A 22,662-nucleotide genomic window follows, 5' to 3' on the forward strand; every position below is an offset into this window, starting at 1 on the left:
TATCAAGAATGAAAATGATAAATACGGAAAGCTGGTTCGGTAATATATTTTAATGAAGAAAAAATAGGATGAGACATAATATAACGATAACGTTCATGATTCGTCACAATAAATTTCAAAGGTCAAATATTATAACATGTTAATCGTCACAGCGTGCGTAGGAATACACTACTTCCTGTTGACCGGAGATAGGAATAAAATGTATTCGACCCTGCTTTATTTGGTCAATGTTAGCAACAGAGGCAGGATAAAAAAATGTATAATGTTCGGAGTATTGTCTTTATTTTTTATTTTACGTTAAGGAGTGCTAAACGGGTATAGCGATAACTGAGGCGGTATTATTATTTAAAACTAATAATACATTTCAATAAGTATATATTATATATTTGTTAAAAATACTAGGGCTGCAACGGGTACCCGAAATATCCGATGATATCGGATCCAACTTCAGATTCGCGGGTACGGATCCACCTTTGGAAATTTCGGTTCCGAATATTTCTTTTCATAGTTGTATGTATTGTTTTTATACAGACTGGTTCTGTTTTAAAGATAAAATGTACGTATAATAGTCGATATTTATTGAGGTGTGGCAGTCAAATAGTAGATCATTCGAGATCTTTCGGCTTTTATTGTCTAAGAGTATCATTGGACATTTCGTAATTAGCGCCGAAAGCAAATCGAATTCAAAATCATGGAGGATTTACACATAACAAATTCAATGTATAATGGCAATAAATAAGTTTTCATTCCTTATTGTCTTTCTGAGTTGTATTAAAAACAACGGTAGGTGTATCCAGTGTGGCTGGAATGTTATTCAGGTAAATTTTGCATAATTTCGCGACCTGTCAAATTGTGTTACTATCATGTATTGTCTTGCAAGCATCTTTCGTCATATACTTAGTTTAAATGCTATCTTGTGATGCAAGGAGCCTTAATTCCAAGTGAGAGAATCTTTTCCACAGCAGGAAACCTCGTCAGTGCTCATAGGGCTTGCCAGTACCGGAACAATGTTGATATGTTAATTTTTGTGAAAACAAACATCAAACTGCATGCACAGTGAGAAGTGTATGTTAAAGAGCAAGCTATTGAGTGAAATAAGTGTTGAGGTTTCCGTTTTATTCTGACATTGCTACAATATTAAATGACAAAATTTGCTTTGTTTTTCAGGGCTTCCCCTGGCTCAAAAAAATCTTTAGCCTAATTCGCCTTGTTTTCGCAAAATTCTTCTATGTTTTGGATATTTTTGAGTTTAATGAAGAAAAAGTTGTAGACAAATTGAATTTTCTGTAGCCAAATAGTTCAATTTGTATCCATTGGCTAATTTTGCGAATGGCAGAGTAAGTCAAATCATACTTATAATACATTCATTTCTATAATTTAGACAGAATTTCTAATTTTCTCTTATCTGAGGGATCCGGATTCGAAAAAATCCGAAGAAACCTTTTTTGGATTCGGATTCGGATCCGAACAAATATTTTGGATTCGTTGCAGCCCTAAAAATACAGACTTCCTAGGTAAAAGTGCTTAGTTTAATATATGTTATTATAGTCATAAAGAGCTTTCACAGAGACTCTATCCATCGATGTTGGACAATAATTAGGAATGCAATGTTATTGCAATACCGTTATCCGCATGAGCACTATAGATAAAAATACGGAATGTTTGTAAAACTATCATTGAAATGAGTGACCTTTCAACCACTTTGGAAGGCGTGAGTAGACAAAAAAGCGTGCTTGGACTGTAACTTAATAATTCATCTTGAATACAGTACAAGTTTACTATGAGAAGATCGCACATTTAAGCTCAAAGGCCATGATCGTACTTAGAGATAAAAGGTCAAATGAAATAAGCTTTTAAAGTCTATACCTTTTTTCAATCATAATGATATTTGAAAACAAAGTAACTACACAATTTCACCTTGTGAAGAATGTGTGTTGCGTGGGACACCCATGAATCTTACTCAAAGTACAAGGTCACAATTAGATGTCAAATTTTTCATAATATTGTAAGTAAATTAAGTAATTATTTTTTTACAGTGACTTTATAAATGTAACACTATATATACATAAGAACATATTAGACGGTTACACCATCTAATTAAGCCGATAAGACACTTACATATCAAGATATTCAAAGTAATTATAAATTAGCATTAAAATAATGTTTCATTACAGTAATTTGTATCAAATAATGGGCGGAGTACACAATTATAAAATCGTGCGTGTGAATTTTCGTTAAAATAAATTAAGTACATTTTTAAAATCTATTGTTACTATTTTTCGTATTACATTTCTCGTTTTAGTAAAGGCTTTGGTCTCAGTTAGGGCTTTAATTTGACATTTGGCGACCTCATTGTAATGCATTTTTTCTTGACATGTCGTAAGTTGTTGAAGTCCATCGTTCATTTTGAATTGTAAGCGTCTACTAAGCCAAAATTGACCATTATATCTTTCAACACTTTCACCAGTTTGTGTCAAACTTCCAAATCACAAATACCCGTGAACAAAGTCGGTTAGGGTCCATCAGCTCTAATCTATTCCAGAGGCGTATTATGTTGGTCCATCTGCAGTATACTTAGGTAGGCATCCGGTGTAACATGTCAATGGGAAGTTTGGGCAAACCAAAGGCGTATTTGATAGATCGGATTTGAATAGTATCTGGACGAATAATCATTCTAGCCGCAAGTGTCCGTAACGGAAATGACACATGCGTTATAAAAGTTTTTAAACGGTTTGAAGCACAAGTATTTTATACGGTGCACCTAACTACCGAGTTCTCTTCCCGCTCCTTTGCTTGAAAGCGATTATTGCGTTGTGTAGTCATAAAATTAGGCAAAAAATGAGTCGAAAAGGACGATGATGATGATGTTGTTGGAGGGTGATGGAGGTGTTTGTGATAATGATGTAATGGTGCATTTATAAAGTATTTATTAGGATGTTTTATCTTCATTTTATTGAAAACATACTTATAAATGTTTATAACAAAGAAAACACAAATACTGAAAATGTAAAGTAACTGTCAGTTAATAACTCAATCAAACATAATTAATTGTTAGTTGTTATTTGAAAAGGAACGTGTTTTTTTACCTTAAGCATCAGAAAGTGTGCGTCTGGTAGGGGGTCCATCGCCAAATGAAGGCCGGGTCGAAATATTGAGGCAGGGGATCTGGGGTACCGTGTGCGATGATCATTTTGACGATAAAAGCGCAGCTGTTATCTGCAACATGCTCAACATGACAGGGTGAGACAATTAGTGGTAGTTCATAATTATTATTTGATGAGTCTATTTCCATATGGCTTCTTTGAAATTAAGTATTCAAAAAGGTATGCATGTTTCGTTTGGATGTTGAAGAATTAAGACCATTTTATAATAAAAAATCTCGTCTGCCGAATTCTGCACAATAAATTATAGAGATATTGACATAAAATATGTTATTTTTTGTCATTACAAAATATACATATGATCTTTAGATTTGCTGAATGAACAACTCACAGAAATTTGCTTTACCATTGTCATCTTACAAATTTCGCGGAATCAAGTACCGATTTAAAGACGCTACTGAAGTTGATATGTTTGAAATAAAGTGTGTTTCTGGCAACGGGGTTTTCTAATGATTTGTTTGCCAGTTAAATCATACTATATTTGAATTTGATTTAGATAAAAACTAATCTAATTTGAAATAGTAGGTGCTACACTGTATTCCATATTTGATCGTTATGTTGTTCGTCCCTGGCATTTTGAAGAAGAAAAGTTGTAGAATTATCATTTATTTAAATAAACTTGATGTTGAGTAATATCATATTTAAAAATCTAAATTGAGCAGAATAGAATTAAATGTTGGATATAAAAAGTTGGAAAGAAATAAAACAACAGATCACTTCACCAATCCACCCGAAGTTTTCGGATGTGTGTTAGCATTTTGCAACCTATTTAAACCTAGATCGTAAATTACGAAGTTTTAATTGTACATTATTGATTAACTATTGAATTACATTTGAATTAAAATTATCAAGTGTGTAGTATGAATCCTGTGTAAGCATTCTGCTTTGATAATTATTTGATTCTATGATTTCACTTTTAACCCTTAATTTGTATATTAGATCCGGAGCCCAGTCTAGAGCGTATTTTAGATCCGGAGGCTACTATGGCCTTGGTACCGGCAGAATTTGGCTGGATGACGTGCAATGCATTGGCAACGAGAGACATATTGATCAATGTAAACACCACGCTTGGGGAGTTAACGACTGTACTCATTCCGAAGATGTGGGAGTCGTGTGCGTTCCGGGTAGGTTAATGTCAAGTTGTATATGTTGACCATTGCGTGTTATTCCCTTGATAGGTATGGTGGTGTTATGAGCACATGAATAAAATGTATCATGTTCGGAGTATTGTCTTTATTTTTTTTCTTACGTTAAGGAGTGCTAAACGGGCAAAGCGAGGCAGTATGATAATTTAAAATCAATAATATATTTCAATTAGTATATATTAAATGTTTGTTTAAAATGCAAGCTTCCTAAGTAAAATTGCTTTGTTTGATATATATTATTATAATCATAATGAGCGTTCACAGAGACGCTGTTCATCGATGTTGGACATTAATTAGGAATGAAATGATATTGCAGTACCGTTATCCACAGGGGCACTATAAATAAAAATACTGAATTTTGTAAACTTATCATTGAAATGAGTGGCCTTTCAACCACTCTTGAAGGCGTGAGTAGACTAAAAAGCTTGTCCGGACTGTAACTTAATAATTTATCTTGAAACACCGTACCCGTTTACTATGAGAAGACCGTACATTTAAGCTCAAAGGCCAAGATCGTACTTTGAAATCAACGGTCAAATGAAATAAGCTTTTGCAGTCTATACCTTTTTTAATTATGTTATTTGAAAACAAAATTAGCACACAATTTCACCTTGTGAAGAAATTGTGTTGCGTGGAAGACCCATGAATCTGACTCAAAGGACTAGGTCAGAATTAGAGGTCAAACTTTTCATAATATTGTAAGTAAATAAAGCAATTACTTTCTTTCAGTGACATAATAAATGTAACACTTTATATACATAAGAATATATAAGACGGTAACACCATCTCATTAAGCCTTTTAGTCACTTAAATATCAAGATATTCATTAAAAATTAGCAGTAAAAAGGAATGATTCATTACATTAACTTGTATAACTTAATGTGTGGAGTACACAATTATAAAATCGTGCGTGTGAAGTTTTATTAAATTAAATTTAGTACATTTAAATATTTTAATGATTTGTTCATGTTTGAGAAGTATATTTTCCCTTTTTATAAATACTTTGATAATAAATGCAGCTAATTGTGTAAACAATATTATTGTTTATTTGATTTTTTAATCGATTTAAGATATATTTAGATAATCATGCATCATTTATTTCGATCTCGCTTTCTTCTATATGGAATACGAAGTTCATCTTTTGAGATCGCCCATTCACGGCCGTTAATCACGGGCGCCACCTCTTTTTGCGATGCATTTATAAATGAGCTAATCCTATTTCAGAGGTGGCACTAACGACTGTATGTTTTGAAATTTCACGGTAAATTCTTCAGAGTGAGTAGGTTTTAGATGTTCTTCCAACATATTTCGAAAAAAAAATCTGGCAATGTAGTGCGATTTAGCGAATATTTATTCATCCTAAAATGTACATAAACATACAACCAAAACCCATTTGGAAACTTTAAGACCTTTATAAGTTGCGACATGGTGGAGTTTTTTTTCTAAATCAAATCAATGTATTGTGCTAGTGTGACGAGCAAATTTCCACCCGATTCATTCGCGAACGACATGCACGAGTTGCTGAATGCACAGACACATTGACATCTTGCAGATCTATTAGATAATTTTGTATTTTTCCAAAAGAGATGAAGCCAATGCAAAGGAGGTGGATCTAAGGACATGAGGTGGTTTCATTGCACGACTTATGAATCATCTCATGATTTTCATTTGATAGATAATGGTCCTTTTTCATATTTATTTGTATTTTTCAACGTAAAATCTTAAAACGAAATCTATACAGAACAAATTCTATATAAAAACAAACTGATGTAAATATGTAAATATATGAAACAAAAACAATTAAGAAGTCAATAACCTGAAAAAAAACATAGTGCACGATATAAATCAAAAATATGTAATATTCAATAAATCCAATAGCTTAATTCTCAACACTCTCAAAATATGTTCTCCACAGCAAATGTGTTAATACAAAAAAAAACGAAATTCAAGAAGTTATAAAAAGATATTGCTTCTCATTGAAACGATTAAATTTATCCCCTATTGCAATTGCTTAATTTACTAAAATTTACAAATTTGATTCGTATAAGGGGTCACTTCTTGCTTTCGCGTAGAACTTTGTAGATTTAAGCAAGCGCTCAGTATCAACATTTGCAGTTTCTTGACAGTTATACAGTGTCTTAAATTATGTTTGACATATTGCTTGAACAAAGGGTTTTAGTCATCGTAGATTGTCCCGTTTTTTTTGCGGAAAAGGTACTTATCAAGGTTTCGCTTTGCACAAATGATTTTATTAGCTCGGCAGTTTTCGGAGAAAACCCGAGGTATTGTCATAGCAAGCTCGTCGTGTCGTGTCGTGTCAAAGCTGGCAGAAACTGTAAAACACTGAAATGCACCACAAAGAAAAGAAATTCCATAACATGAATGGATAATATCTAGATTAAAGTTTTGGTGATGTTTAGATTATTTCAGTTGTTAAAATGTTTCAATTAATATATATTTAGTCGCATAATGTCACCAGTATGATCAACTTCACAGTAAAAAAAGTAAGTGCTACTGTCCCACCTGGGGTTAATCAATATACACACGTAAGGCATAGTTTTATGGCACGATCGAATGCATCCCAAGTAATCCGTTGCACGATTGATTGACTTAGGAAGGGGTTGACACCCGAAGTCGATTAAGGGGCATTTCCTTGAATGTCTGACCTGTTCTAGCCAAACTACGAGTAACCGTCCACCTTTAACACGCATTGGGAACACAACTTAGTTACGGATATCAACCGCTGTTATCAATCTAACACAACGAAGTCGTTGTGTTTTCAAACACATACATTAGTATACCCGGACGGCTGGTCTCAGTGTTTCCCGAAAAGTGCAGTTTTGGCCTGGGATACCTGTTAGCGTCAACCTTAAGATTAGCTCCGTGTGGTAGTTCAAAGACAACACTTGTGTTCACTTCTATAAATCGTTCTTTATGAGATTCACAGCTTTGAATTTACACATCGCGGTAAATATGTGTTTTTGCCCGTTGCATCTGTTTCGTGAAAAAATATTTTCTCACTTGATTCATTTAAATGTTCTTCGTACGGTAATTGCTCCTTCCATCGTTACTTTGTCTTTGATGTTTTAGCCAAAAGCGTGATTGAGACATTTTCAGGAAGTTTTTGCCGTGCTGTTTTTATATTCATTAAGCGATGGTACATAAATCATGCAATGTTAACCCAATGATAGGGAGACCCAGAGGCATTGGTCATCTATGATGTCTATGCCATAAAACCCAGGAATATGTTATTATTGTCGTGAAGGGCAACATAACCAAGCCCGATAGAGTGCAGTCTGCATGCCCCAACCAAGTGATTACATCCATACATACCTACAACGGAAATATGTTTCGAAATTGTTTGATACGGTTTGTTCACACCGAAACATAATCAATCTTAAGGACATTTTAACAATAATTATCGCAAATTTCCATCACTGCAAGATATTTTGTTGCAAACAAAATCCGTGTCCATAAATCAATAATAACATCGACACTTGTATTACAAATTAAAATATTGACATAATTTATCTTATACCGAGAACGCTTTCTTCATTCATCAGACGATCTTACAATAGCATTTTGCAAAAAAACGTTGATTTGTTCATTTGTGTTTTGCGAACTTCTCATAATTTAATACCCCGTATATATATGGGATTTCGGCTAGGTTTGAGTTTCAATATGTTTATGTGGGAGTATCTTGTTCTTTAATTTTAAGCCCGTTTATACACTTGTTGGTACATTTCTTCTCAAATAAAGTTTTTAATATTTAACTTCTTTTCAGCTCCAAGTAGCTGCAGAGAGGCAGAAAGGGTGTAGTGAAGCACTGTGCTTGTTTTGTGTATACGCTTCACAGTTATTCTTGTTTAAACCGCATGCAAAATAGACTGGTTAATAACGTATGTTACATGTTACGTCGGCGCACAACATAAAATAAAAATCATTAGTTTCGGTATTCAAATCCGTCAAGCGGATCGACTTTCTCGCCACATACACAGTACACCGAGCCTTGACGCGTTCAAGATTGGTGTTGGCAATCAAAAACGAATTGATAAGTTAATTAAAGTTTATAGTCTTATTCAACTAACCAAATTAAGTATAAGATTGCTCAAACATATCCCCTATAACACTCGTTGTGTATTTTCTAAAGGTGCTACAACTAATCAAACCGACCTTCAGTATCGATTGCGTAACGGCACGCGGAGCAATGAAGGTCGACTGGAGGTCAACCGCGGCGGCGTTTGGGGGACAGTTTGCGATGACAAGTTCGATAACAACGCCGCACAAATCGTCTGTAAAACACTCGGTTTCGCTAAGTAAGTTGTTAGATTATTTTGTAAAAAGTCTCCAGCTTGTCTCAAGGCATCAAGCAGATTTTTGTGGAATCCAATTGTCTGTTGTTTGTTGAATATAGTAAGAGGAAAAAAAGAGCTCTTGGTAAACAAAACTCTTCACATGTAAGGTGAAAATATTGTGTTTGTTGCACTTTGTAAAATTCAAAACCGGTCACCAAGGCAAATACCATTCAAAGCATCGAACGTTGTGTTATCGTTAGAATTAAATAATGTGTCTGTCATAGAATATTTTATTTGATTGCACAGTGTAACAGCCCAAGTCGCTCAACAGGGCAAATACGGTCCCGGAAGCGGCCCGATATGGTTGGATGATATTACGTGCTTTGGAAACGAGCGTTCCATCGCTGACTGTTATCACAACGACTTCGAAGTCAATAACTGTGACCATTCGGAGGACGTTGGGGTAATCTGCAATACAGGTAGGCGAGCATTTAGGCTTATACTCCGCAACCAGCTCCTGGCTTTCAACAAATCCCAGTACTCCATTATATTGCTTTATTTTGAAAACAAATCAAGTACTGAACTCTTCTTTATTTCCTTTAATATAAGATTTGTATGCTCACTGAAAGAGAGTAATGAATAGTTACCGCTCTGTCAGTAGTTTTATTTTTAATTTTGATTTATTTAAGTTCGAATGATTGAATGATTTAATAACTCAGCATAATTTTATCAATAATACTAGATCTGTGCCCGTCTTACTGTCCATTCGTCCGGTACTCGTTTTTGCCCAAGGTGTAATGTACTGATCCGAAATCGAAGGATTTTATTTGTTACATCCCGATGGGGTGGCATGCATATACTGTAGATGTCCCAGTGCAATTATGTTTCAGTGATTTATTGCCCGTCGATTCCAAATAGGAAATATTCGTTTGCAAGGTATGCGAAATCTCAGGAACATTACACGGATTTCATGAATCATATGAACAACCCTTATAAAGAGCTTCAGGACGTCTCCCTCCAAATTCGCCGATAACATTGCAAAACAAAACAAAGATAATCTTATTAAAAGTCAATATTGTTTGGTGTTTTCGTGATTTTCTCAATTTGCGGAATAATGTTCAAACGAGCCGTAATATCATTTGCACTGTCTATAAAGGCTAGACGAAGTATCAATACTGTTAAGCACCTCTGGTTTGAGGTTAACTTTTTTCATCACACGATGAACTGAAAACTTTCAAACTAACTAATGTAGTGTTGTACGCCATTCATATGTTTTAAAAATGGCCATATACAAATAAACGTTCAAAACAATCATTTATTTACACGAAGAATGTTAATTGCAGTGTAAAAATACGTACAAGAAAAACACAATGTAAGATGCTTGTAATCGCCAGCTTCCCGGTAAATATATTTGGGTGTTATTTATACAGAATTCACATGTGACGCACAGCCAGTCAGTTTCGTGTTCGTTCACAATTTATGTAAAAAGTACAATAAAAGAGTTATAAAAACTTCCGAAATAAGTGTTACTTAACGTGTATCATGTTTATGAAACTGGATAATTACTATGAAACCGATATGATAAATGACTTCGAGGTATAAACTTTGATCGAGACTAAAACTCGACTGACTCCTATTCTGACTTTTTGTTTAAATCTTACTGTGACCAAAATTGGTCAGTGCCCAAGATTTTTGTCAGTGACTAAGATTTTGGTCATTAGTTGACCATAATTCTGGGCATCATTGACCAAAATTGGCCGGTCACGTGATTGACCAAACAAATGACAAAAAACGTTTCTGCCTTGAACTAGTAAAGAACGTTCTTTTGGGCTTTATCGATGTTAAAGTTTTTTTCGTATTACATTACTCGTTTTAATTAAGGCTTTGCTCTCAGTTATGGCTTTAACTTGATATTTGGCGACCTCAATGTTATGCATTTTTTTCTTGAGATGTCGTTAGTTCGTGAAGTTCACCGTTCATTTGCAATTGTAAGCGTCTACTATGCCAATATTGACCATTATTTACGCCAATATTGACCATTATTTCTTTCAACACTTTCACCAGTTTGTATCACACTTCCAAATCCCAAATACCCGTGAACAAAGTCGGTTAGGGTCCATCAGCTCAAATAAATTCCAGTGGCGTATTATGTTGGTCCATCTGCACTAGGCTCGGGTAGGCAACCCGGTGTAACATGTCAATGCGGAAGTTTGGGCAAACCAAAGGCGTAATTGATAGATCGGTTTATCTGGACGACAATGAATAATCATTCTAAGGCGCAATTGTCCGTAACGGTTATGACACATGCGTTATAATTTTTTAAACGGTTTGAAGCACAAGTACTTTATGCGGAACACCTTACTTATGACGCTACCGAGTTCTCTTCCCGCTCCTTTGCTTGAAAGCGATTGTTGCGTTGTGTGGTCATACTAAATTAAGCAATTTAAACTGCAATCACAATGAGTTCGCTGGTGTCGTCTGCTTCCGTGAGTCGAATAAGGACGATGATGATGATTTTGTTGTAGGGTGATAGAGGTGTTTGTGATAATGATGTAATGGTGCATTTACAGAGTATATCAGGATGTTTTATCTTAATTTTATTGAAAACATACTTATAAATGTTTATAACAAAGAAAACACAATTACTGAAAATGTAAAGTAGCTATTAATATTAGTAACTCAAATAAACATAATAAATTGTTTTTTTTTACCTTAACCATCAGAAAGTGTGCGTCTGGTAGGGGGTCCATCGCCAAATGAAGGCCGGGTCGAAATATTGAGGCAGGGTGTCTGGGGTACCGTGTGCGATGATGATTTTGACGATAAAAGCGCAGCTGTTATCTGCAACATGCTCAACATAACCGGGTGAGACAATTAGTGGTAGTTTTTAATTATTATTGGATGTGTAGCCCAAGAACCTTTTTGAGTAGTCGTCGATAAAGCTTTTTGAGTTAAAATCAATGAAAAATGTCTGAGTCTGTTTTTATGTGGCTTCTTTCGAAATTAAGTATTCAAAAAGTATGCATGTTTCGTTTGGATGTTGAAGACTTAAGACAATTTTATAATAAAATAAAGTCGTCTGCCGGTCAAGCCGAATTCTTCACAATAAAGTATAGAGATATAGACATAAAATATGTTATTTTGTCATAACAAAATATACATATGATCTTTAGATTTGGTGAATGAAAAACTCACAGAAATTGGCATTACCACTGTCATCTTACAAATTTCGCGGAATCAAGTACTGGTCGAATGATGCTACCGAAGTTGATATGTTTTAAATAAAGTGTGTTTCTGACTACGGGGTTTTCTAATGATTTGTTTGCCAGTTAAATCATACTATATTTTGAATTTGATTTAGATAAAAACTAATCTAATTTGAAATAGCAGGTGCTACACTGTATTACATGTTTGATCATTCTATTGTTCCTCCCTGGCATTTTGAAGAAGAAAAGTTTTAGAATTATCATTTGTTTAAATAGACTTGATGTTGAGAAATATCATGTTTAAAAATCTTAATTGAGCAGAATACAATTAAATTTTGGATATAAAAAAGTTAAAACGAAATAAAACAACAGATCGATTCACCAATCTACCCGAAGTTTTCGGACGTGTGTTAGCATTTTGCAACCTATTTAAACCTAGATCGTACCTTACGAAATTTTGATTGTACATTAACTATTGAATAACATTTGAATTAAAATTATCAAGCGTTAAATATGAATCCTTTGAAGCATTCTGATTTGCTAATTATTTGATACTGTGATTTCACTTTAACCCTAAATTAGATACGGAACCCAGTCTAGAGCGTACTTTAGATCCGGAGGCTTCTATGGCCCTGGTACAGGCACAATTTGGCTGGATAACGTGCAATGCAATGGCAACGAGAGAGATATTGATTTATGTCAACACAACGCTTGGGGAGTTAACGACTGTACTCATTCCGAAGATGTGGGAGTCGCATGCGTTCCGGGTAGGTTAATGTCAAGTTGTATATGTTGACCATTGTTTGGTATTTCCCTTGATAGGTATGGTGTTGTTATGAGCACATGAATAAAATGTATCATGTTTGGTGTATTGTCTTTATTTTTTATCATACGTTAAGTAGTGCTAAAAGAACATAGCGACAACTGAGGCGGTATTATAATTTAGAATTAATGATGCATTTCAATAAGTTTATAATAAATGTTTGTTTAAAATACAGGCTTCTTTAGTAAAATGGCTTAGTTTAATATACAATGTTTGTTATTATAATCATAAAGAGCTTTAACAGAGACTCTGTTCATCGATGTTGGACAATAATGAGGAATGCAATGTTATTGCAGTGCCGTTATCCGCATTAACACTATAAACAAAAATACTGAATTTTGGAGAAACTATCATTGAAATGAGTGACCTTTCAACAACTATGGAAGACTTGAGTAGCAAAAAGCGTGTGCGGACTGTTACTTAATAATTTATCTTGAAATACCGTACCCGTTTACTATGAGATAACCGTACATTTTGGCTCAAATGCCAAGATCATACTTAAAGATCAAAGTTCAAATGAAGTATGTTATTTAAGAACAAAATTACCACACAATTATACATTGTGAAGAAAGTGTGTTACGTGGAAGACCCATGAATCTGACTCAAAGGACTAGGTCACAATTAGAGGTCAAATTTTTCATAATATTGTAAGTAAATAAAGTAATTACTTTCTTACAGTGACATTATAAATGTAATACTATATATGCATAATAATATATTAGACGGTTACACCATCTCATTGGGCCTTTAAGTCACTTAAATATCAAGATATTCAAGGTCATTAAAATTAGCAGTAAAAAAGAATGTTTCATTACAGTAATTTGTATAAATAAATGGGCGGAGTAAACAATTATAAATTTGTGCGTGTGAAGTTTTATTAAATATAATTTAGTACATTTTAAATAAGTTAATGTTTTGTTCAATTTTAAGAAATATATTTCCTGTCATTAGCACCACCTCCTTGGTGTTGGCTCCATCTCTTTTGGAAAAAACAACAACAAATTATCTATTTGATCGACAAGAAGCCAATGTTTTTGTGCATCGAAAGACTTATACATGTTCGAAGCAATTATTTGATGTTATGAGTGATATAATTGGGTGATAATTTGCTCGTCACACAGGCAAAATACATCGATTTTATGTTAAAGGCTTTACCATGTCATAACTTTTAAAGGTCATCACATTTCCAAAATGTGTAAAATATGATGGAAAAAAAACTTACAAAAAACTAACTCACTTTGTAGAATTATCCGAGACAAGGAGGTGGCGCCCCTGATTAACGGCCGTGCCATTTAAATGTACATACAATGTGATTTTTGTTAAGTTCATCACCACATGCCAACGCCCACACTTGTTTTGGAGAACATCGACCTTAGCTTTTACGTTGATTCCGGACTAGGTCATGATAACGATCGTATTCACAGTAATTTGTTAAGCCTCTTTTTGTGATAGTAATGAGCAAATTCACATAGCCAAAAAAGATTACTTTTTGCACGATTTAAAAGCCAAAGTTTACATTTGGACTCATAGATAAAACAATCGAAAGTAATTTCACAAAGCATTTTACGTTTGCATTAGTAGTATTTGGACATGTGTCATGTGTTTGTATTTTAAATGTATACTACATGAATATCACCAAAGACTATTCAAGTTTACTTCGTATTTAAGGGCATATTCACAAATCACTGATAAAGAAACACATATGCGCGTAAATAAGAACCGACAACTGCCTTTCTACAATGGCTAAGCTACCGCATAGGGCTTTGATTTTAATGAACATCAATGTCGAGAATAAACAACCCTGTTTTAGCCAAAAAGTACAGTCAAAGAAGTGTATATGAGGATAAGTATCTACAGAAGCATGTCAATAATTATATAGCTAAATCGAAATCTGAGTGAGAACGTTTTAATTGTTTTAAAATACCACATTAAGACCTTCGCAAGATAATTTTCTCGGATTTTTTTTTCGCTCATCTAATAGGATAGTTTTGTTTATTAGGTAGTTCGATATCCGTCTATTTTAAAAAGCCGTTGAAAGTAAATACACGTATTAATAGGCTTATTCCTCTAAAGAACAATGGTATTACCTTGTCTGTTTTTAAGGTCCAAAAATACAGTGTATAGTGGCTTATCTCCGGAGAGATGGAATCATGCTTGTGCCAAACCTTATTTGGAACAATTGATGTAATGCGGTGATGGTCTGGGTTGTTAAAGGCATTATAAGGAATAGCGTCTATACAAATTTGCCGATTCCGATTTGATTTTTTGTACAACTATTGCAAGCTCTTATAGACTTATGTTTCTTGTGAGTACAAATTTGATTCGTGTAAGGGGTCACATGTTGCTTTCGCGTAGATTTTTGTAGATTTAAGCAAGTGTTCAGTATCAACATTTGCAGTTTCTTGACAGTTATACAGTGTCTAAAATTATGTTTGACATATTGCTTGATCAAGGGGTTTTGGTCATCGTATATTGCCCCGTTTTTTTGCGGATACCACACAATGATTTTATTCGTTTTCAAAATTGCTTCGGATTGTTACATTTAAAGATCCTTATTTCTATCATAATCTCCTTTGTATACTCGCGTTCTTCGCTAAGAAATGTTTGTCAAAGTTATTTCTAGCTGTTAAATATTCTGCTTTCATCTGTAACCTGAGAGTTCTATTTTTCTTTGCAGTTTAGGTACATTCCTTAGTATCTTCAACTGTTGACCAAATTGAATGGGGCTCTTCATTCTAGAACGGTTCATTCATTTTAAATCGTTTATTTGTCTGTTAATAGCTAGCGATTTTTATATTGAGCCATTCAATTCGCCGATAACATTGCAAAACAAATATAATCTGACAAAAAGTCAAGATTGGTCGGTGTTTTCATGATTTTCTCAATTTGCGAAATAATGTTCAAACGAGCCGTTATATCATTGGCACTGTCTATAAAGGCTCGAAGAAGGGCTCACTTTATGCGTATTAGAGGAAAGGGAACTAAAGTATGTATCAGTATTGTTACGCACCTCTTGTTTGAGGTTAACACGCGGTGAACTGAAAACTTTCGAATAACTACTAATAGAGTGTAATACGCGTTTCATCTGTTTTGAAAAAAATGATCATATTCAAATAAACGTTCAAAACAATCATTTATTTAAACGAAGAATATTAATTGCAGTGTAAAAACACGTACAAGAAAAACACAATGTAAGATGCTTGTAATCGCCAGCTTCCTGGTAAATATATTTGGGTATTATTATAAAGTTCTTTCACAATTTATGTAAATAGTACAATAAAAGTGTTATAAAACTTCCGAAATCAGTGTTACTTAACGTGTATCATGTTTATGAAACTAGATAATTACTATGAAACCGATGTTATAAATGACTTCGAGGTATTAACTTTGATCGTGACTAAAACTCGACTGACTCCTTTTCTGACTTTTTGTTTAAATCTTACCAAAATTGGTCAGTGACCAAGATTATTGGCAGTGACTAAGATTTTGGTCATTAATTGACCATGATTCTCGGCATCAGTGACCAAAATGGCCGGTCACGTGATTGACCAAATAAATGACAAAAAAAAACGTTTCTGCCTTGAACTAGTAAAGAACATTCTTTTGGGTTTTATCGATTGTTCGGTATTTTTCGTATTACATTTCTCGTTTTAATTAAGGCCATGTTCTCAGTTAGAGCTTCAATTTGACAGTTGGCGACCTCAATGTAATACATTTTTTTGATGTCGTAAGTTGGTGAAGTTCACCGTTCATTTTGAATTGTAAGCGTCTACTACGCCAATATTGACCATTATTTCTTTCAACACGTTCACCAGTTTGTATCACACTTCCAAATCCCAAATACCCGTGAACAAAGTCGGTTAGAGTCCATCAACTCATATCTATTCCAGTGGCGTATTATGTTGGTCCATCTGCACTAGGCTCGGGTAGGCAACCCGGTGTAACATGTCAATGCGGAAGTTTGGGCAAACCAAAGGCGTATTTAATAGATCGGTTTTGAACATTATCTGGACGACAATGAATAATCATTCTAAGCCGCAATTGTCCGTAACGGTTATGACACATGTGTTATAATTTTTTAAACGGTTTGAAGCACAAGTATTTTATGCGGAACACCTCACTAATGACGCTACCGAATTCTCTTCTCGCTCTTTTGCTTGAAAGCGATTGTTGCGTTGTGTGGTTATATTAAATTAGGCAATTGAAACTGCAATCACAACGAGTTCGCTGGTGTCGTCTGCTTCCGTTAGTAGAATAAGGATGATGATGATGTTGTTGTAGGGTGATAGAGGTGTTTGTGATAATGATATAAATGGTGCATTTACAGAGTATATCAGGATGTTTTATCTTAATTTTATTGAAAACATACTTATAAATGTTTCTAACAAAGAAAACACAATTACTGAATATATATGTAAAGTAGCTATTAATTAATAACTCAAACAAGCATAATAAATTGTTAGTTGTTATTTGAAAAGGAACGTGTTTTTTTACCTTATCAGAAAGTGTGCGTCTGGTAGGGGGTCCATCAGCCAAATGAAGGCCGGGTCGAAATATTGAGGCAGGGGATCTGGGGTACCGTGTGCGATGATCAATTTGACGATAAAAGCGCAGCTGTTATCTGCAACATGCTCAACATGACAGGGTGAGACAAGTAGTGGTAGTTCATAATTATTATTTGATGTGTAGTCAAAAACCATTTTTAAGGAGTCGTCGATAAAGCTTTTTGAGTTAAAATCAATGAAAAATTTCTGAGTCTATTTCCATATGGCTTCTTTGAAATTAAGTATTCAAAAAGGTATGCATGTTTCGTTTGGATGTTGAAGAATTAAGACAATTTTATAATAAAAAAAAATTGTCTGCCGGTCAAGCCGAATTCTGCACAATAAAGTATAGAGATGTATATATAAAATATGTTGTTTTGTCATAACAAAATATTCATATGATCTTTAGATTTGGTGAATGAAAAACTCACAGAAATTGGCTTTACCAATGTCATTTTTCAAATTTCGCGGAATCAAGTACCGGTCGAATCACGCTACTGAAGTTGATATGTTTGAAATAAAGTGTGTTTCTGACAACGTTTTTTTTTAATAAGACAGGTTTTAGAATTATCATTTATTTAATAAACTTGATGTTGAGTAAAATCATGTTTTAAAATCTTAATTGAGCAGAATACAATTAAATTTTGGATATAAAAAAGTAAGAAAGAAATAAAACAACAGATCGATTCACCAACCCACGTGAAGTTTTCGGATGTGTGTTAGCATCATGCAACCTATTTAAACCTAGATCGTACCTTACGAAATTTTGATTATACATTAACTGTTGAATAACATTTGAATTAAAATTATCAAGTGCTAAATATGAATCCTGTGTTAGCATTCTGATTTGCTAATTATTTAATTCTGTGATTTCACTTGTAACCCTAAATTTGTCTATTAGATCCGGAGCCCAGACTAGACCGTTTTTTAGATCCGTAAGCTACTATGGCCCTGGTACAGGCACAATTTGGCTTGATAACGTGCGATGCAATGGCAACGAGAGACATATCAACCAATGTCAACACAACGCTTGGGGAGTTAACGACTGTACTCATTCCGAAGATGTGGGAGTCGCGTGCGTTCCGGGTAGGTTAATGTCAAGTTGTATATGTTGACCATTGCTTGTTATTCTCTTGATAGGTATGGTGGTGTTATGAGCACATGAATAAAATGTATCATGTTCTTGAGTATTGTCTTTATTTTTTTACTTACGTTAAGAAACGGGCATACCACTGAGGCGGTATTATAATTTAAAATTAATAATACATTTCAATAAGTATATATTAAATTTTTGTTTAAAATAAGGCTTCTTTAGTAGAAGTGCTTAGTTTAATATATGGTATTATAACCATAAAGAGCTTTAACTGAAACTCTATTCATCGATGCTGGACAATAATTAGAAATGCAATGTTATTGCAGTACCGTTATCCGCATGAGCACTATAAATAAAAATACTGAATTTTTTAAAACTATCATTGAAATGAGTGACCTTTCAACCACTCTGGAGGGCATGAGTAGACAAAAATCGTGTCCGGACTGTAACTTAATAATTTATCTTGAAATACCGTACCCGTTTACTATGAGAAGACCGTACATTTTAGCTCAAATGCCAAGATCATACTTAAAGATCAAAGGTCAAATGAAATATGTTATTTAAGAACAAAATTGCCACACAAGTTCACATTGTGAAGAAAGTGTGTTGCGTGGAAGACCCGTGAATCTGACTCAAAGGACTAGGTCACAATTAGAGGTAAAATTTTTCATAATATTGTAATTAAATAAAGTCATTACTTTCTTACAGTGACATTATAAATTTTAATACTATATATACATTATAATATATTAGACGGTTACACCAATAAAAAATATTGGGCCTTTAATTCACTTAAATATCAAGATATTCAAGGTCATTAAGATTAGCCGTAAAAATAATGTTTCATTACAGTAATTTGTATAAATCAATTGGCGGAGTAAACAATTATATATTTGTGCGTGTGAAGTTTTATTAAATTAAATTTAGTACATTTAAAATACTTAAATGTTTTGTTCAATTTTAAGAAATATATTTCCTGTCATTAGCACCACCTCCTTGGCGGCGTTGGCTCCATCTCTTTTGGAAAAAACAACAACAAGTTATCTATTAGATCGACAAGAAGCCAATCTTTGTGTGCATCGAAAAACTTATACATGTTTGAAGCAATTATTTGATGTTATGAGTGATATAATTGGGTGGAAATCTGCTTGTCACACAGGCAAAATACATCGATTTTATGTTAACGTCTTTAACATTTCACAACTTGTAAAGGTCAGCACGTTTCCAACATACGTAAAATATGATGGGAAAAAAACTTATAAAAAACTCACTTTTTAGATTTATCCGAGACAAGGAGGTGGCGCCGTGCAATTTAAAGTGCATACAATGTGATTTTTGTTAAGTTCATCACCACAATGCCAACGCCTACACCTGTTTTGGAGAACATCGACCTTAGCTTTTACGTTGATTCCGGACTAGGTCATGATAACGATCTTATTCACAGTAATTTGTTAAGCCTCTTTTTGTGCAAGTAATGGGCACATTCACATAGCCAAAAAATAATACTCTGTGCTCGATTTTAAAGCCAAAATTTACATTTGGACTCATAGATAAAAAAAGCAATTTGCATTAGTAGCATTTGGACGTGTGTCATGTGTTTGTATTTTAAATGTATACAACATGAATATCACCAAACGCTATTCGAGTTTACTTCATTTTTAAGGGCATATTCACAAATCAATGAAAAAGAAATGGGTCAGAAAAAACTTCAAGAACTTTATCAGACATATACATTAAAAAATCATACATTAAAAATAGCCAATAATAACGAATATATAGCTGTGCTATTCTAGAATGATCCGGATTTAAATATCCGAAATTATGGTCTCTGAATAAGGAATTGGCGAAAAGTTAGTTCCTTATTCGGAAGCCAGTATTTCGTACAATCACTTTCGGATATGTTATATTTAAGATGTAGTGTGGCTTATTTAAGCACGATTATGTTATATGGGCGTATTATGTAAGATTTCTTTTTATATTATATGTCACTATACACGCTGAAAACAAGTATTATGAAGAGGATAATTAAACAATGGTATTGCCTTTCTTAAACATCAATTAAAATTAACCGAATAATATAAAATGTTCGATGAAAATCATGGTTTATGTAGGTTCGAAGTTAAAAATATGTATTGCAATATATTTCTACCTAGTATTATTTAATAATAATACAGTTCCATTAATCCGTGCGATTAGCGAATAAGGCATAAGAAACTGGTTCCTTATTCCTTATTCAAATCGAATAAGGAACTGGCTTTTTCATACTTAACAAACTATTACAATGAACCAAGGAGACCTAATAAATCAATGAAAATCTTTATAAATTTAGGTTGGGTATGAACAACATCAATTGCAGTACATCTCTACTATGTTTCATTTAATGATAACCTTGTTCCTTAATCGGATTGAACAAGAAATAAGGAACTGGTTCCTTATTCCTTATTGAAATCGAATAAGGAACGGCCATTGTCATACTATAAAAACTATTAAACTGAACCAAAGAGACCAATACATCAATGAAACTCATTGTAAATTTAGGTTGGGTATCAAAATCATTAAGTGCAGTACATTTCTACTATGTTTCATTTAATGATAACCTAGTTCCTTATTCGGATTGAAAAATGAATAAGGAACTGGCATTTTCTTACTTAAACGTCAATAAAATTGATCCAATATTAGCCACATATAAATGAACATATTATTTATATATTGGTTGTATATGTACAATATTCCTTATTTCTTATTCATATCGAATAAGTAACTATGTTATAATTAAATACACCAAAGTTGAAATGCACTGCAATTAATTGTTTTTTATACCCGTCCAACATATTCAATCATTTTCGTTGAGTTATTCCTCTCGTTGGTTCATTTTGACTTATAATTAATAGAAAGAAATGTCCAGTTCCTTATTCGATTTGAATAAGGAATAAGGAACCAGTTCCTTATTCCTTATTCACATTGAATAAGGAACAGGATAATCGTCACTTAAAACTTAGTGGAAATGTATTGCAAATAGAATTTTACATATACAACCAATATATAAATAATATGAACATTTATTTGTGGTTAATTTGGGATCAATTTCATTGATGTGAAAGTAAAAAAGCCAGTTCCTTATTCGGCTAGAATAAGAAATAAGGAACTGGTTCCTTTTTCCTTATTCAGTCTCGAATAAGGAACTGGATTATTAATAAAAGCAAACATGTTTAAATGTACAAGTTTGATTTTTGTTTATCACATACATGTAAAATAATAGTATATGCTTTAGGTTTTGTTGATGTGAAGTTAGTATTCGAATAAGAAAATATAAGTTCGGTTTAAACAAGAAATCCTATGCAAGCGCGAATAAGAAACATTAATATGTAACGTAATACATAAAGTAAATGTATTTGAGTTATTTTGTTTTGATTTACTTCAGAAATGTTTGCATTATTGTTCTTTAAACCCTATATCAAATATGTAACGCGTGAATCAGGAATAAGGAACAGTTCCTTATTCCTTATTCGAATAAGGAATAAGGAACTAGGAAAAAGGAACCAACTTATCACCCAGGAAAAAGAAACACATATGCGCGTCATAAGAACCGACAACTGCCTTTCTCAAATGGATAAGCTACCGCATAGGGCTTTGAATGTAATGAACATCAATGTCGAGAATAAACAACCCTGTTTTAGCCAAATAGTGCAGTCGAAGAAGTGTATATGAGGATACGTTTGTACAGAAGCATGTCAATAATTATATAGCTAAATCGAAATCTAAGTGAGAACGCTTTTATTGTTTTAAAATACAATATTAAGGCCTTCGCATGATAAAATTGCTCGGAACCTTTTTTGCTCATCTAATAGGATAGTTTTGTTTACTAGGTAGTTCGATATCCGTCTATTTAAACAAGCCGTTGAAAGTAAATACACGTATAAACAGGCTAATTACTCTAAAGTACAATGGTATTACCTTGTCTGTTTTGAAGGTCCAAAAATAGTGTATTATGGCTTATCTCCGGAGAGATGGAATCTTGCTTGTGCCAAACCTTATTTGGAACAATTGATGTAATGCGGTGATGGTCTGGGATGTTAAAGGCATTATAAGGAATAGTGTCAATACAAATTTGCCGATTCCGATTTGATTTTTTACCACTATAGCAAGCTCATATAGACTTATGTTTCTTGTGAGTACAAATTTGATTCGTACCAGGGGTCACATGTTGCTTTCGCGTAGAACTTTGTAGATTTAAGCAAGTGTTCAGTAGCAACATTTGCAGTTTCTTGACAGTTATACAGTGTCTAAAATTATGTTTGACATATTGCTTGATCAAAATGTTTTGGTCCCGTTTTTACGGATATCACACAAGGTTTTGCTTTGCACAAATGATTTTATTCGTTTCCGAAATCGCTT

The 22,662-nt window shown here is 33.6% G+C and overlaps 1 protein-coding gene across 1 annotated transcript in view; it reads left to right on the top strand.

The window, feature by feature from the left end:
• The window catches only part of LOC127881081 (deleted in malignant brain tumors 1 protein-like), a 77,525-nt gene that overhangs the window by 17,775 nt on the left and 37,088 nt on the right, over nt 1-22,662 (top strand). Inside the window, 9 exon segments of the mRNA XM_052428706.1 lie at nt 3,093-3,240; nt 4,101-4,285; nt 8,457-8,622; nt 8,908-9,080; nt 11,325-11,466; nt 12,390-12,574; nt 17,133-17,167; nt 17,169-17,275; nt 18,076-18,260. Of these exon segments, the coding sequence (XP_052284666.1) occupies nt 3,093-3,240; nt 4,101-4,285; nt 8,457-8,622; nt 8,908-9,080; nt 11,325-11,466; nt 12,390-12,574; nt 17,133-17,167; nt 17,169-17,275; nt 18,076-18,260 (1,326 nt within the window).

Source organism: Dreissena polymorpha, chromosome 5 (assembly GCF_020536995.1).
Source record: "Dreissena polymorpha isolate Duluth1 chromosome 5, UMN_Dpol_1.0, whole genome shotgun sequence".
Lineage (NCBI taxonomy): Eukaryota > Metazoa > Mollusca > Bivalvia > Myida > Dreissenidae > Dreissena > Dreissena polymorpha.